General features: G+C 42.0%; 1 protein-coding gene across 7 annotated transcripts in view; it reads left to right on the top strand.

Moving 5' to 3' along the window:
• The window catches only part of LOC107147452 (carboxyl-terminal PDZ ligand of neuronal nitric oxide synthase protein), a 323,970-nt gene that overhangs the window by 212,385 nt on the left and 94,513 nt on the right, over nucleotides 1-17,072 (top strand). For all 7 annotated transcript variants that reach the window (XM_048810127.1, XM_048810129.1, XM_048810126.1 and 4 more), the window contains one exon: nucleotides 5,991-6,083. In XM_048810127.1, coding sequence (XP_048666084.1) covers nucleotides 5,991-6,083 — 93 coding nt within the window. The remainder of the gene's footprint in view (nucleotides 1-5,990; nucleotides 6,084-17,072) is intronic.

The following is a 17,072-nucleotide window of genomic DNA, read 5'->3' as shown; positions in this document are numbered from 1 at the left end:
GGCCTGCCATGGTTCTTGGGCCCCTGTCCTCCAGGTTCTGGTTCCTATGAAACAGGGACTAGATCTTCGGGGCATTAGTCAGCTTTTTGTCATCACAACTAAAGTACCTCACAAGAACAACTTAGAGGAGGAAAGGTTTATTTTGGCCTATTGTTTCAGAGATTCAGTGCATGGAAGCAGTCTCCAAGACAGAAAATTCATGGTGAAGGAAAGTTTCTTAGTGCATGACTGTCAGGAAGCAGAGAAAAATAGGGAAAGGGGCTAGGGACAGATGTAGTCCAAGACCACACCCCCCTGTGACCTACTTCCTCCTGCTACAAACCTTCCTGCCTATAGTTATCACCCAGTAGTCCATTCAACAAATGGATTAATCCACTAATAGATTAGTCATTGCCTAAAAGTCTCACCTCTGAAACTTGCTGCACTGGGGATCATGCTTTCAACACATGAGCTTTTCTGGGGACATCCCAGATTCAAACCATAGGATTAAGGAGGCTTGGTAGCCTAGAAAATGGAAGTTCATCTGCATGACCATTTCCCCATTCATTGCTCCGAATAGTACTATAAAAGAATTATATGGGGTTGGTAAAAAGAAAAAGAGAGATGTTGAGAAACATTGACTTGATCAATAATGGCAGCTATAAATAATTTCATTTAAAGAAGTATGTACCAAACATAGTTAAGGTGCTCAGCAATGTGCTGTGGGTATGGACCATTTAAAGAAGATCAGATCTTCTTAAAGTCTTTGTAGCATGGTTTGTAATCCATGTTTTAGTAACTTAAATTGTCATTTAATTTCTGGAAAGATTAGGTTACCCTTGTATACAGTGTTAGCTTTTCTTGGGCTCTGTGAGTAACCTCTATCAACTGTATTCATGAATTTAACCTTTGTTTGTTACTTTTGTATGGTTCTAGTGCTATTTTCTTGGGCATAAATATATGTAAGATTTTTTTTTTTCTCTCAAGGAGGGCATGGCCTTCCAGGAAAATAGGTAAGCAACCAATCCACAGTGAGTGATAATTGAGGCCCACATACTTAGTACTAACCAACTGGATAGAGCAACTCCATGGGAGGAAGTGGGAAAGGTCATTGACCCTGAAGGCCTCACTGTGGAGAACCCTGAGCTGATACTTCTAGAATAAGCAGGAGTTCCCTAGCAGATGATGTGGACAGAGCATTCTAGCCATGGGGATTAACAAATGCAATTAAAGGGTAGTAGAAAAAAGTATGGCATGTTTAACTTGGATGTTGGGGAGCTGCAGAAATATTCTTTTGCAAAAATTAAAGTGGAGTTACTGGGAGCAGAAATGTGTTAATTGTTCAGTGTTTTAGGTTTTGTATCTTTATTGTGGTAAAGTATACATAACATAAAATTTATTGTCTTACCCATTTTTAAACGGACAGTTTTGTGCCATTAAGTATATATTCACATTTTGTATTACTGTTACCACCACCCATCTCCAGAATTTTTTCAAAACTGAAATCACACCCATTAGATATTAGCTGCAGATTACTTCCTTCCGTCAGTCTCTGGAAGCTATCACACTAGTATCTGTCTTCACAAATTTGATAGTACTAGGTACCTCATAGAAGCAGAATCATAAAATATTTATCTTTAATGACTGGTTTATTTCACTTAGCATGATATCTTCAGGGTTCATCCATGTTGTAGCACGTGTCAGGATTTCCTTTATTTTTAGGGTTGAATAATATTCCGTGGTATGTATGGATCACATTTTGTGTGTCCATTCTTCCATTAATGGGCACCTTTTGGCTATCTTGAACATGGCAGTTCTCAGATTTTGTAACTTAGTATGTAAGGTATTAAACTCTATTTAATTTTTTTTGTGGGGGGGTACTGGGGATTGAACCTTGGGACACTCTATCACTGAAATATATCCCCAGTCTATTTATATTTTATCTTGAGACAAGGTATCACTAAATGGTCTGAGTTGACCTTGAATTTGTGTTTCTCCTGCCTCAACCTGACAAGTAGCTGGTATTACAGGCATGAGCTGCTGTGCCCAGCTGTTATTAAGCTCTTAATTAAAGTACAAAAGGACTTCTCACAAACCATTTATAAGATGGTCCCAGGTTGATGTACTTGGTTGAAGAAAGGGGTGAGGGAAAAGTGAATTTCATAATGAAGAATGAGAGGACCTGCTTCCTGTGAAGCAGATGAGAAAGTATTTCACTAGCCAAATTATTTGTAGTCCAGGTGATTGAGGAACCAAGGTTCCTGTGGGAAAAAAATATATTTTTGTTTAAAAATCAGCTTCTTATCAATTTTTTTTTTTTGGTCAGTCCTGGGGATTGAAACTGGGGTGATCAACAGTGTGCCATATTCACAGCCCTTGTTGTTTTTAATTTTGAGACAGGGTCACACTAAGTTGCCCAGATGGCCTTGAACTTTCAATCCTCCTATCTCAGCCCCTTGAGTTGCTGGGATTATAGGTGTGTAACAGCTACATCTGGGGATTCTTTGGAGGAAATGCACAGTGGGGTGTGTGTATGTGTGTGTGTGTGTCTGTGTGTGTGTGTGTCTAGCCGCTGATAGCCTCAACTTCTACTTCTCTAAGAAATATATTTTTCTGCTTCTATTTTTGCATACAGCTTGAGGCCCAGGCCTGGGCTGGTCCCTTCATTAGACCTCCATCTTAACTGTTTCACCCACTTTGCTGCTGTAGACTTTCTGCTGCCCCTCCTTAGATACCCGGTGATGAGCTGGGACATGTTGGGTTAGGAGAGAGTTGTGGGAATCAGGAGATGCTCAGAAGCCAGGCTGTTGGTCTGGAAGCAGCTCTTCCGGCATCCAGCCAACGTTTCTGCTCATGCTACTTGTTGAGTGTTTAATCTTGGCTCTTGTTGAATCCTCTACCCAGTCTCCCCTTCCTGGGCTTCACTGATTGGCACAGGACACTAAGTTCCATGGCTGCTATTTCAATACAAGACCCCAAGGCTCTGTTTATGAATCCCAAACACTTGTAGGCTTTCCAATCTGTAGTTGGTCTTCCCGGACTTGTATTGTTTTGTTCCCTCAAAGGTCAGATCTGTAGGGCTTATTCTGCCCTTGCTGGTAGAGCTCTGGCCAGTAAAGCAAATGCATCAGAACAGCCTGGCCAGTGGGTGGAGGGCCAGGCCTGTTGGCACATACTCTGGGCTGGCATGGGCCACAGACGGTGGCACCAGCAGTCCTGTTTGTTCTTCAGCTCCTGGCAAAGTCTAAGCAGATTGGATTCGTGTCCCAAGAAACACAGATGCTTCCTCCCGAGCTTGCCTGCCCAGACAGTGCTCCACCTCAGACAGAGCAGCAGTCTGGGAAAAAGGAGGACTTGTCCCTAAGAGCTCTTCTCTTCTATGTTCTCCTGGTTACTGCATTGCTACCCTTCTCTTCAAACCCATTTCCCCCCTAAAGAGCATGATAACATGCTATCATGTCATCTAAGTGAAGTGTAATTGCCATAGAAATAAAAGGCTTCATGATAAATATTTAAACCTTTTCAGATACTTGATGTACCTTTGTGTCCAGTGTTTCTAACAAAAGTGCAATTTGATTCTAATTCTGCAGCTGGAAGAGGTTTGGGACATCAGGAAGCAGATAGAATAGATGCAGAGTGTGACTAACCTAAGAGTCCTTGTAGAGAGCACTCAGGTAGTAATGGCAGCTGTGATAGGACCTGTAGATCTGCTTTCTGCCTTTCTCGATCTTCTTCATCTTGAAACATTCCACCAGCTGTTGTAAGGAGCACCTGCGTTATCACTGTTATTGAAATTCTGGGAAAAAAATTGGGTCATGTTTTTCTATGTAGTCACTGTGCCCTTTACAGGGAGCTATCTGGGGGTATGTACTTGGTGACTGAATTAGAGACTGTTTTCCAGTTTCCAACAAAATGTTTAGCTTCATTTTGAATTCTTAAGATGAAGGTATTAAATGCATGGCCAAACTTGGCAAAACATTAACTGTAGAAATAGTTAAGTTTCCAGATACACAAGCAATGAGTTGGCTGGGTGCCTCTTGGCAGGCTTAGGTGATGGGTCTTGATTATAGAAAGGTCCTGGAGACAGTGAACCCACCAGGGAGGTGGACCAAACAAGAAAGAAAGGTCTAGTCAACTACAAGCTTCTTCTGGAAATACCAGGCATTTGAGGGTCTGGCTTAGCAGGCAATTTGCTCACTAAAACCCAGGCTGGGGAGAACGACATAGTCCCTTGCAGAGGCAGAGAGTTGACATTTCTGCTTTGATTTTTGTTGCTATACAAGGGAAAGAGGGAAGTGTATGGAGCATGTGAAAGTGACATTCTGGAAGAGACCAAAATTGTTAATAGTTGGCAACTGATCTATCTAAGGCAGGTTTTGTCCTCCTCCTGGGCATTTCCAGACTTTTACATTCTTAACTTCAATGGAGTTCATTGGAACACCCCCCTGCACTCTACTGGTTACAGAAGCAACCTTGATTTAGTGACTTGTTCTGAAGGAGGTGTAGCTGGAAATTAGTGTTGATGAAAGCCCAAAAAGCAGAAGTAAATGTGGGTGTGGTCAGGAAAAGTGGCTAGTTCACCTCTCCAGTAGGCACATGGCCAAGGTCAGCGGATTCATAGATTGCCATTCTAGTTCTTTCACCTAGAGGGCATTTCAGTTCATCCAGCACTAGAGTTGAACAGAATGGTACATCCAAGGCCATACAGTGTGAGTTGGAGCGGTGTCCTCAAGTGCATGCTAATCTGAGCAACTGTAGCCTTCAATACTCCCACTATTGACCTAAAGGGGACTGTTTTATGTGGGATGAGTCCTGTCCAGAGCCAAACACCAAGACATAGAACTCTCCCTCCCATCCTTCTGGGATTGAACCCTAAGGTGTTTTACTACTGAGTTGCATCCCAAGCCCTTTTCATTTTTTAACTTTGAGACAAGGTCTCACTAAGTTGCTGAGGGCCTTGCTAAATTACTGAGGTTGGCCTTGAACTTGTAATCCTCTTGTCTCATCCTTCTGAATTACTGAGATTACTGGTGTATGCCACTGCACCTGGAAAAAATGGTTTTAATAAACTGAAGAATTTCTCAGAATGAAGTTCACTGTGGGAAAAGTCAGAATTCGACCACCAGTGATGAAAAGCTGTGCAAGTATGAGAAATGGCTATGAATGCCAAAATGTAACAGAAAGATATGGGATTGTGGATGGGCTACATTCCTCAGGAGTTCAGAGCTGCAGTTGGAGTAGCCTGTCCAGAACTGCAAAGGTGAATTTAAAATAGAGGGGTGGGCTGGGCACCATGATGCATACTTGTAATCCTAGCACTTGGGAAGATGAGGCAGGAAGATTTCAAGTTTATAACCCAGGCAATATAGTGAGACTGTGTCTTAAAATAAATTTTTAAAAAAGGAGTGAGGCTGGGAATGTAGCTCATGGTAAAGTGCCCCTGGGTTCAATCCCCAGTTCCTGCCTCCGACCCCCCAAAAAATTCATAATTATTTTTTTGTATGTGAAAAGCCCTGATATGAAGACTGGTATCAGTTCTTCTTAATCTTCACCAGGGATAGAATGGAGTTCCAGCAACATTTGGTTAGACACAAGGAATTCTTTCCTGACAAAGTCATTAAATAATAGAATAAGTTATGGAGGGAAGGTTCTGATATGTTGATGAGATTTTCAAAACAGGTTGTATATTCATTTCAGTAGGATGTATTAGGTCAATCTCATTGTGATGAGTCATTCCTTTGGTCTGAGCTGTTGGCTGGGTGGTGGGATTGATGACCATTTAAGGTCCCTGTTCTAACCTAGGGACTACCTGAGAGCCCCTGCCTACAGACATCTACCTTAAAAAAAAAAAAAAAAAAGACGTCTACCTAAAAAGATTCCCTGAGGTTCTCCCTGTGCCCAGGAAGTGCACCAGTCCCCTAGGACTGCCTGTGGCACTCTGGGCTAGCTGGGGTCCTGAAGATGCACTGGTCTAATCAGTTTCTGTTTCTTTCTTCTCTTCTCCTTTGCAGTATGAGTTTAAAGCCAAGAATATCAAGAAGAAGAAAGTGAGCATTATGGTTTCAGTGGATGGAGTGAAAGTGATTCTGAAGAAGAAGAAAAAGGTAAGTGGCTCTGAACTAGAAACTGTGGTGAAGAGGAGACTGGGGAAGGTGGATGTGGGATACTTTTTCCTTTTAGAATATTCTCTGGACATAATCACCCCTTTATCTGATGAGGTCTTCTCTTTCTTTCTTGGCTGAACTCAGGGCGCTCTTCCACTGAGCTACATCCCCAGCCCTTTTATTTTTAAAATTTTGAGACAGAGTCAGGCTGGGTTGCCCAGGCTGTCCTCAAACTTGTGATCATCCTGCCTTAGACTCCAAGTCATTAGAATTACAGGCATGCACCATCACGTCTGCCTGCTCCCAAGCATTTTGTATAAGGGATATTCAACCTGTGTCAGGTTTAGTGGGGAATGGACAAGAGGAGGCTCCCTCAGCAGTTATCCTCTTCTGTCGCTTGTATAACCCTCGGCCTCACCCCAGGTTTCCTGCAGCGCCCCCCATGCATCCTTGTGTCCCATTACACTTGCTGCTGCCCTGGGGATTATTACTGTCCCCTTTACCTGTGTGCACACGGTGGGTAGCCATGGAACAATCTTGAGAATATTGTCCTCTCAGGAGTTCCTGAAGCAAATTGATGTCTATTAAGACCCTGAGCTTAAAAATATGAACATTAACAATGTTAACTTGAGCAAGAGATCCTCAGAGGAAAGAAAGGGCCAAGGCAACCTGAGCTTGTGATCCAGGGAAACTGGCTTTTGCCACGAGTCAGATGGCTTTATTCAGCCCTTCATGTGAAGGAAACTGATGAGGCAGCACCCATACGTACCAACATAATTGCCATTTATAGGCAATTTCCAGGCAACAAGATGCTTTCACACTCATTGTCACCTATCCTTTTATCAGTCCTTATAGGTGTTTCTCTTGGCCAGTCACTTCCTCACTGACCTGCCCCTTCATTGCCAGGAGCTGAGCTGTCGGCCTTTCAAACCAAGAAACTCAGACTCATCAGCTTGAAGTTTTAGGCTGTAGGATGTTAACTCACGTTGACAGAGCTCAAAAGAGGCTGATGTATAAACTGGATCAACAGTGTCTTAATTCACTTTGAGACATAGAAAAGTCTCTTAGACCAGATATTCTCATTATCCTGACAAGCACATTTCCTCTCAAATGGAGGCAAGTGATGTGAAAAGGCGAGTTATTAGAGTATTGCTCAGTGGGCCCAGCAGTGGGGAAAGTTGGCTAAGTACGTGAGCGGAATGTTTGCTGACCTCCATTGGGTCCACTGGATGTTTGTAGTGGCCTTGATGGGTGGATACTGTTCCTAGGGTCTGTCCAACAGACCTTTCTAGCATTTTCCTCCAAGACTCTGGCTTCTGTACTTCCATGACTGCTAGTACTAAAATCTCCCCACCATCCAAAGCACATACACTTTTGTCTGACATGATCTTTGTTTATTTTCAGTTATGTTACATTTCAAGTTCTGCTGTCCTGGTACCTATATGTTCCTTTCAGATAACTTTATATACCTCTGATGTTGTCCATTATAAAGTGACTTCATGGTTTTGCCTTAGGACATGGTCTTATCTCTCACATCACCGTCTCCCTATATATCACGTATCATATGCAGTGCTATCTTCCATTCTGCATGCAAGAAAACTGAGGTTAGGTCACACAGCACTTAAGGACAGCAGAATGCTGAGCATCATCTGGGAGATAAGCCAGCTCTTCCTTCCATTAAGTACAGGAATGCTCTTCTGAAGTAGCACCTCCCTGAGGGAATAGGGGAATTTGTGACTCACTTTGAAACCCTGAGATTGGTAGTCTTCAGTGTTCACCCTGCTGCTGGCCCAGGAAAGAGGTGATCTAGCAGGTCTTTCCTAAGTCCAATTCTTTTGATGCCAGGCTTGGGAAAGAGGAGCTTCCTGTCCTACCTTGCTTCCTCCACCCACGCTCAGTGTCCGTTTCAGGGCCACAGCTATGATTTGGATAAGGCCTTTAATCATAGTGTACATTTTCAGCTGCCTGTGCCAGATGAACGCACATTAACAGCAATCAGCCTTTTGTCATCTTGTTCCCATGCAACAGTCCTCTGATGTCTGCATGTACTACCACCACACTCACACACACTTTCAGTCTCTCTTCCTACCTGTTTATAGGGTTGGCAACAGACTAGAGATGCTATAGTGTAAGTGCATAATTTTCTCCAAGGAAATGAAGCAGTTGGCAAATGTCACTGATGGCCACCATGATTAAGTTACAAATTGAAACCCTTGCTAGGTAGCTATGGATGTAGCAATAACCATTGCTTATATTCATGCATAAGACAGCACTGCCATGTACGACTGCCATTCCGTAGTGGTTACTCAGTGTCTGTACTAGACCAGTTGGCAAAGATTTTGAATGGTCCTCTGTTCCTGCAGACAGCATGCTGATATTTCCTGGGTCAGCATGACATGTTGGAAGGAGCCCTAAGCAGAGGCAAGAAGACCTGGGTTCTGGTCCTGGCTCCCCCTTTCCTGGCTCTGTCCTCTGAGTGAATTATTTTGCCTTTCTGATCTTCAAGTAAAAAGAATGCGGAGCTGGGTTGGATAATCACTTTCACTTTTCCAGCTCAAATACTCTGCAATTTAAACTTGTATATAAATTTAGATCACCCGTATGTATTTAAATCTTTGACAAACTACTGGGCAACAAAGAAAGCAGACACTACAGGCTGGGTGGTTTACTATATGGTTTTGTCTTCCAATCCTCTGGGCCAGGAGGAGACCCTGTGAGGTCATATGCCTCTCAAAGCAGCCACTGGGCCTCCTTTCTTAGCCTATTTGTAACTGGTCAATGGTGGTGTGCTTCCTGTCTGAGGAGGGAGGTGTGTTTACAGGGGACTCTTGACCTTTAGAGAACTTTCTAAGAGAAGGGGCAATCTTTGTGAGCTCAGCACTTACCAGGTACACAGAGAGTGTGTTCAGTATTTGTGGCTCTTGGCTGGCTGGATGAATGAAAATTATTTGTATGTGATAGTGCCATTATGTCAGAAAGAAATAAGTACTTAGCAACAGGATATAATGAAGTCTAGTTTGTTCCTTTTGATTATGACATTCTTCTCCCTCTCTCTTCTCCCATCAGTCTGTCAGTTTAAAAAAAAAAAAAAAGGAAAAAACAAGAATCAGAGCCTTTCCCAGATACAGAAGTCTTCAGTAGGAATTGTTAATTTAGACTGTGGTAGTAGGACTTGTTCAGGTGACTCTGATTCTCAGGTGTGTTATATTAGTGCAGGCAATGGCCAAATATATTGTAATCATCTCACTGAGATGCAAAAACTGTCTTTTTTGTTATATTAATAAGTATCTAAAAATGCTCTCTTCTTGAACTAATGCCAGCACATAATGAATCATAAATTCCTTTCAAATCTTACGTCAGATTTGTGGTGTGAACTCAGTTACCAAGATAATCAGCTTTGCTTTGATGTCTCTCAATCTGAACATTTTCTTTAACTCCCAACTAGGCCCAAGTAATTATCTTTTCTGTGTATATAATAATGATTATTTATTATAATTCCAGAATTACACTGTACCACCATTTGCTAGGGAGTGGAATCCTGAATAAGAAAGATTAATCTTGAACTTCATTCAAAGGATTGTTCCAAAAGAACCTAAAGGGGCCTCAGTTTCATGTGCTTTCTCTTATAATTCAATAACTTTGTTGGGATTCCTTAAGACAACATTCTAGAAATACTCCATCACTCACATTAACAAATATTTTTATAAGATACATAGGGGTACAAGATATGGCCCTTTCTAGCAAAGTTTACTATATTTCATGGCACTCTGTGTAAAATAGATCTATTACAGTTCTCCATTTCATTGGAGGTGTTTTTCATTTGGGGGAATTTTTTTTTCCTTTGGTACAAGAGATAGACCCCAGGGCCTCATGCATGCTAAGCACATGCTATACCCCTGAAGCTACACCCCAGCCCCACATTAGATTTATTTATCTCTTCCCCCTATAAGCTGTGAACTTTTGGGGGCAGGTTACATGTCTTCTCTCAGATCTTATCTGTTTGGGAAGGTGGAAGGAGAGAGGGAGCAAACTGATTGAAGTAATTACACACTAAGATGATAATTGGAATAGCTACTAATAATCTAATAAGAGCTGACACTGATAGTGAGTACCTACTGTTTTTTAGTCTTGTTTGATGTACTGTAACACTAAATCATCACATATCCCATGAAGTAGATGCCATTATTATGCTCATTTGCAAAAGAAGATTGAGCAACTTGCTCAAAATCTCAGGTCCCATCAGTGGTGAAGTCTAGATCCAAAACAGGTATGTCTTGCTCAAATCTCCAAGCAGGTTCTTTCTACTACCATGTTACTGTGTGTGTGTGCATGTGTGTGTGTGTGTGTGTGTACGTGCACGCACATGCACACATGCATGTGTGCACACATGGTGCTTGCATTTGTTGTCTTTAACTTCTAACTTACATTTTACCACAGGGACATTCACATCATAAGGCAACTATTTTCATGCCCAAGCAATAGTATTAGGTTACTATGGTAACATAGAACTCAGATCTAACTGGGTAAATAAAGGGGGCACTCAAAATTATAGAGCCAGAATTTAGGAGAAGGAACTTAAAGAATGATCTGGATTGATTAGATCTGGCAACAGAGAGTGAGATAGGTTCAGGGACACCCCCACCTGGTGTCTAGGTCACCCAGGTAGACATAGTCATTAACAGGACCAGAGTATGAATCTGCTCCCTAAACTCAGTACAGTTTTCTTTTTACCATGTTGTCTTTTGTGGCCTGCTATTTCTTGCTAGTTTTAAATGGATGTATTAGGAACCCATGTGCATTGGGTGAGGATTTGTTAGAAAATTGTGTGAGTATTTTCAGTTTTGAAATGCATTTTCCTATATCTGTAGGTTATACTTGAAGGTAGGAGATAGCTTTATTTTCAGCCTAATCCTATTCTACCTAGAAGCATGGAGACTTTGTCAAGCTAGGTTTATATAGTCTTTGCAAGGTTTTTTTAATTTAAGAAAAAGTTTTAAAAGAAGTTGCCATTGCTGTCAAATGCATGAATAATCTGCATGAATAATGACAAAATTTGCAGACTTTGGGACACGCTTACTGATTCCAGTAGGGATAGTAAATAAATGTCAGTAGGAATCCCTCTTCCACCTTTGGGCTCCCGGGACAGGGCTTCAAACATGCCATATCCGTTTTATGCTTCCAAAAATAGGAAGGATTACTGTGATAATTATTCCTGACTCTGTTTTCTCTTGTTGGCAATGTTTCAGGCAGACCTACCTCTAAACCAGTTCTCACATAATATGTCTTGCCAGGAGCTTTTAGGATGACAAAATGGCTGTGAATTTCCATGGAGGACTTGACATTCGTACTCAATAGATAAAGGAAAAAGAAGGTCCTATATCAAGAATGTGCTTACTCCATTCCGTGGTCTTTCAACACAAACGCAGTCAGCCCTTTATCTCCTTCCTCTGTTCAGAGTAAAGGGGAGTGAAAGACTTGCTTGGAGTAGCAAGGAGAACATGGAGTCTAGAGGTAGAAGAGATAGAGTTTATTTACCATTGGACCAGGTGAATTTCGAGGGATATAAGTTCCCCCTGAGCCTCAGTGTTCATCTTTCAGGTGGGGGTCAATTTTAATAATGTAAAAGAAAGCGTTATTTAGAAGTTCCTTCTTTAAATAGAGCAACAGGCTTTTCCTCCATATCAACTAAGATAGTTTTGAAAAATCAAAAATGAAACATGTAAAGATGAATTTCCTGTATCTTTCCTTTCTCACTTTCCTTGTTAGTCTGACACGAACAAGTGAGTGCAAAGATGGGATTAAATGCCTGTGGGAGAAAGTGAGGAAGTACCTGGGAAAGAGTGGGATGGCTGTCAGACTGCAGGCCTGCCACCAACAGCCAGAGACAGGGAAGGAAGAAGAAAGGTTGGGTGAAAGTCTCTTAAACAGCTGGGCTGTCTTAGAATGTCTTCATGTTCAGTGCTTGGCTGGGAGCTGCCCAGGAAAGCATGGTGCCTAACCAAGTTCAATGATGGACTTCAGGTAGCAGCATCTGGGGCCCTTGGTTAAACTCTCTGTAACTGGACCTTTGAGGGTACATTCTTGTGACCACAATTTCCTGTAAATGTCCTCCAAGTTAAGCTATGTATCTCACTGACTTTGGGCAGGGGGACAAAGTACTGGGGATTGAACCCAGGGTACTCAGCCAACCAAGCTCCATCCCCATCCCTTATTATTTCATTTTGAGACAGATTCTCACTAATTGCCTAGGCTGGTCTTGAACTGTCTCCTGAGTATCTGGGATTACAGGTATGTGCCACTGTGCCCAGCTGCAAGCATTTTAAAGAGAAAAAGAACAATACAGAAACCACTTCCTCCCCATTTTTCATATGGAAATTTTTTTTTAGGAAAAAAATTTAATGACAGAAAGAAAATAGGAAGGAAGGCTAATGACTGGCTTTCCAGGGTTATAAATCAAAGTTGACTTCCACCATAGGACAGAGATATATCATTGAAAAGTCAAAGTAAAATAAAGGAGATAAAGAGAGACCACTTTAGACCAAGAGAGAAGAGCGTGTTATTTAAGACAGTGGTATGAGAAGAGGAGGCTTCCTCTAAGTTAAGGCATTCAGAGTACTGCAATTGACTGAATCCTACTGAGTCCTGGAGTCAGAACTAGTCTAAAATTCAGGAGAACTTGGTTCTAGTCTAGACCAAGCTGATAACCACGGGTGACACCTGGCTCAAGCATGATTACACACGTCAGAGCATTATTTGAAAGAGATGGGTAAGAGAGGTGGGGGTCCTTCATTTCTAATGTTCTTAGATTATCATTTGGTTATTGAAGGGATTGAATTAAAAAGTTCCAACACATTTGCCTTAGGTTCTTGAATAACCAAAACATTGGTAAGCCAGACATGGTGGCGCATACCTGTAATCCCAGTGAAGTCAGGAGGCTGAGGCGGGAGGATTGCAAATTCAAGGCCAACCTAGCCTTTTGAGGCCCTATCTCAAGATTAAAATTAAAGTTCAATGGTAAAGCACTCCTGGGTTCAATCCCTGATACCCCACCCCCAGAAAAAGGAAAGGAAAAAAAAAAAAGGTGAGTCCCTTCTCTACCTATTGTACCCTTTGTATTATCTTGATGATTTCCTAATCTCTTTATAGATTTAATAAATTTACCCAAGGATTACTATAAGGCCTTTAAAGGGAGAGGACTAGATTTTAATGGCATTTTTAGAAAAGGAAAATAAGTAGGCAAAAAGATCTTTGTGTCCTCTAACCCTACCCACCCCCTTCAGTATGTTCTATATGGATACTGGGACTTCTCCCTAAAGTAAGGTATTTTCTGGCTTCTATACACCCTGACAATGTTCACTCTTATTAAATTAATACAAAATGCCTGGAAGCCTGGCCTCTCCATCCTCCTAGTCAGGAATGCCAAAGAAGGAAAATAGTTGATCTATATTATGTTGCCTCATTATTTGTTCTTCTTAATGAACATATTAGTTACATTCTTTGGGTATGCAAAGAAGAGTCTTGCCCAGCCTACTTTTGATAATGGAGGCATGCTGGTAGGCTAGGAGGAAAGAGGCTGGCACTCAATGGCTTTTCTTTCTTAGCACTGCAGCCAGATTGAGTGGAAATATCTGCAGCAGGTCACAAAAACCATCTGCTGTTTTGGGGGCTCAGCTTAGTTTAGTGCAGGATTTGATTGAGCAAAACTGGGTCTTTGTATCCTGGAGCTCAGGGATCGGGCAGTTTCGCGCCAGCCCCTCTGTGGTGTTTTCAGGCACCTGACTACTGATCCTGAGCTCCACTGGTCGTGGCCATGTTAGCATGGTGGTTCTCATCAGCTGCACACAGCAAAAACCACATTGTCCACCCTCAGAACCCTCTTCAGGGCTGCTCATATCAGAAAGGGGCCGTGGATGTGGCAGCATCATGAAATGATCTCTTTGGTACATGGGATCATTCTTCTAATAACTTTGAAAATCACAGCAGAGCAACAAGGAATACAAGGAGCAAACTTTTCTGAAAGTGTATGAAAAAAAGCAAGGATTCATTCCCTCAGAGCAGCCTCTGCTGCAGGCCTCCCTTAAGTGTTTAACTCACAGTGAATGTTTTATTGAGTAGCACAGCGGGTGGGCTCTGGCTAAGCACAACATTGATGGGATCTTGGTCAATTGGCTGTCTTTGAAGACAGGGGCCTTCCCTGTGCCAAGCCTGACTAAGACTTCCACAGGAGCACACAGTATGTGGAAAAGGACTCTGGCCGGGTGTTTCACTTTAACTTTTCTTTGATACTCAGTCCTACATCAGAATCACCTCATTCTGGCCCTGAATACTATATCAGAATCACCTGAAATGCTTGTTGATACTACAGATTACAGAAAGGCCTCACCTCCTATATTCCTGAGCCTGAAGAGGTGGAACCCAGGAAGCAATAGTTCTTTTAGAAAAATTTTACCTGTGTATCTACACACACATCCACCCCAGATTTTTGTTCTTTGGAATAAGGCATAGCTGCATTTCCCCCTATTTCTCCTTCTAAATACAGATGAGGGTGAAAAGGGCAGCAAAGCAAGGCAGAAAAACTTAGACAATAGCCACTCCTTCAGCCAAACAACACAGAAAAATCTGTCCCCCTTCCCTGCAAGGCTGCATGGCTGAGTGGAAACCTAGATACCCACCACTGCTGGGCTATCACAAGGGGCACCACCCCATTGGGTAGTGTCAAAGAAAGCTAAGAAGGATGCCAGGATTTTCATCCCTAGCAGCTGGTAATGAGTGTCTCACTCCCCCACCTCACCCCTATTCCTCATGTGCTGTGTCATTGGAGACAATATGGAGAACCTAGACTTCCACCACTTCTTAATTGGAATGAAGCTGAATGATAGTGCAGTAAGGCATATAATCAGTGCAGGATAGTTGAAGGTGAATAACAAAGTACTCCTTTGAACCAGAGTAGCAGCAGTGGGAGCCTGGTGGGGAGTTAGAACTGCAACCCACACCCAGCAGTATCAAGGAACCCTTTTTTCTCTCAGGTGTCAATAGAGGTCAAGTGGGAAACCTGAATTTAATTCTCTCCTGGCAGTGATAATGTGGCATTCTCCTCTTTCCCCTGTTTGAGCAGTGTCCTAGTATGATAGTTAAACTAGAAAGTTTAAATGATACCTAGAGCTGAGTGTAGCAGCTCACACCTATAATCCCAGTGACTCTGGAGACTGAGGCCAGAGGTTGACAAGTTCAAGACGAGCCTCAGCAACTTAGCAAGACCCTCTCTCAAAATCAAAAAATGAAAAAGAGCTGGGGAAATAGTTCGGCGATAGAGCACCCTAAGTTCAGTCTCCAGTACCCCCCATACACACACACTTATTTAGAGTCATAACACTCAGAAGGTTCAGGTTTCAGCTGAAGTCACTTACCATACCATCAATGACAAAAACTTGAACTTTAGTGGGGAGAAAAAAGATAATAGATGCCAGCACCAGATGACAGAGATGTTAGAATAATCTGACAAAGATTTTAAGTAGCAATCATAAAAATGCTTTCATGAATAATTGCAAATACTCTTGAAACAAGTGAAAAATTATGATAAATCTGCCCTAAAATCCAATCATATTTTAAACATATCTTGCCATTTAAGTAACCCCTTTGATGGATAATTGTTCTGTTTAAAAGTATGCATCTGAGCCAGAAATAGCTGCTACTTCAGGAGGGTAAGGCAGTTTGAGGTCAGCCTGGGAAACTTAGCAAGACCCTGTCACAAAATGAAAAATAAAAGGAACTGGGATATAGCTCAGTGGTAGAGCACCCCTGGGTTCAATCCCCAGTAACACTAGATAAGTAAATAAACAAGCACATATGCCAGTATCTGAACTTTAACTCTGAAAAATTTTAGTCCATCAGTTGGAAACCAGCCTCCCTTGGGTGCCATTCAGGTCGTGAGGGAGCTAAAGAGGCTGTAAATCAATCTGTCTGGGTCAAGAGTGGTGTCATGACTGGAATAGAGATCAGAATATGTCTCTGTTAAATGCCAGTCAGACCATATGTGAATCAGTGAGTGATGTTTTAGAGCATCAGATTTTGAGGGGAATACTGGCCAGTACACAGTGTATACAAAAAGAAGGTGACTCTGATAGAAGTCTGGGAAACATGTCATGGGAGGGGTGATCACAAAAAAGTTTATAAATTGATTGATTGGGGGTACTGGGGATGTAACCCAGAAGTGCTCTGCCACTAATCCATGTCCCCAGCTCTTTTTATTCTTATTTTGAGACAGGGTCTCACTAAGTTGCCAAGACTGGCCTTGAAACAGGCCTATGATCCTCCTGCCTCAGCCTTCTGAGTAGCTGGGATTACAGGTGTGCATCACTCTCTGCTGGGCAGAATTGGTTGATAGTGAATGTAAACCAGTCTAAATTCACCTCATTTGATGGATTGATGTTGAATGAAAATTAAGATTAAATGGTGTGTGTGTGTGTGTGTGTGTGTGTGTGAGTGAATATGTATGTATGTGTGTGACATATGCCAGGTGTGTATAATGTTGTGTTTGGGAAAAGTTCCTGAGATAATGCTTTTTCCTAATGTCACTCTAAGGGCCTGGACATAGTCTCCCCTGGTCTTCTGGACAATCTCTAAACTTTAATATGTTTAGAGAAGTCACTCTATGCATTCTATCTGAGAAATTCACTTACCAAAGGTACCTAGCTAAAGTATCCAATATATACTTCCTTGCTCTCCCTCCTCTCTTGACTCTGTCTTCAATAGATGAGTGATAATGATAATGATGATGATAATGATGATAATGATGATGTTGATGATGATGATGATGATGATTGTTGGTACTAGGGTTTCAATCCAAGGACACCAAGCACTCTACCATTGAGCTACATCTTTTTTATTTCTTTTATTTTGAGATAGGGTCTCACTAAGTTGCCAAAGATGGCCTGGAACTTGCAGTTAGCCTCCCAGTTAGCTTGTGTGTGTGTGTGTGTGTGTGTGTGT

Source organism: Marmota marmota, unplaced genomic scaffold (assembly GCF_001458135.2).
Source record: "Marmota marmota marmota unplaced genomic scaffold, marMar, whole genome shotgun sequence".
NCBI classification, from domain to species: domain Eukaryota; kingdom Metazoa; phylum Chordata; class Mammalia; order Rodentia; family Sciuridae; genus Marmota; species Marmota marmota.
The sequence above is the reverse complement of the archived record's forward strand: the minus strand, read 5'-3'. Positions and strand labels throughout refer to the sequence as shown.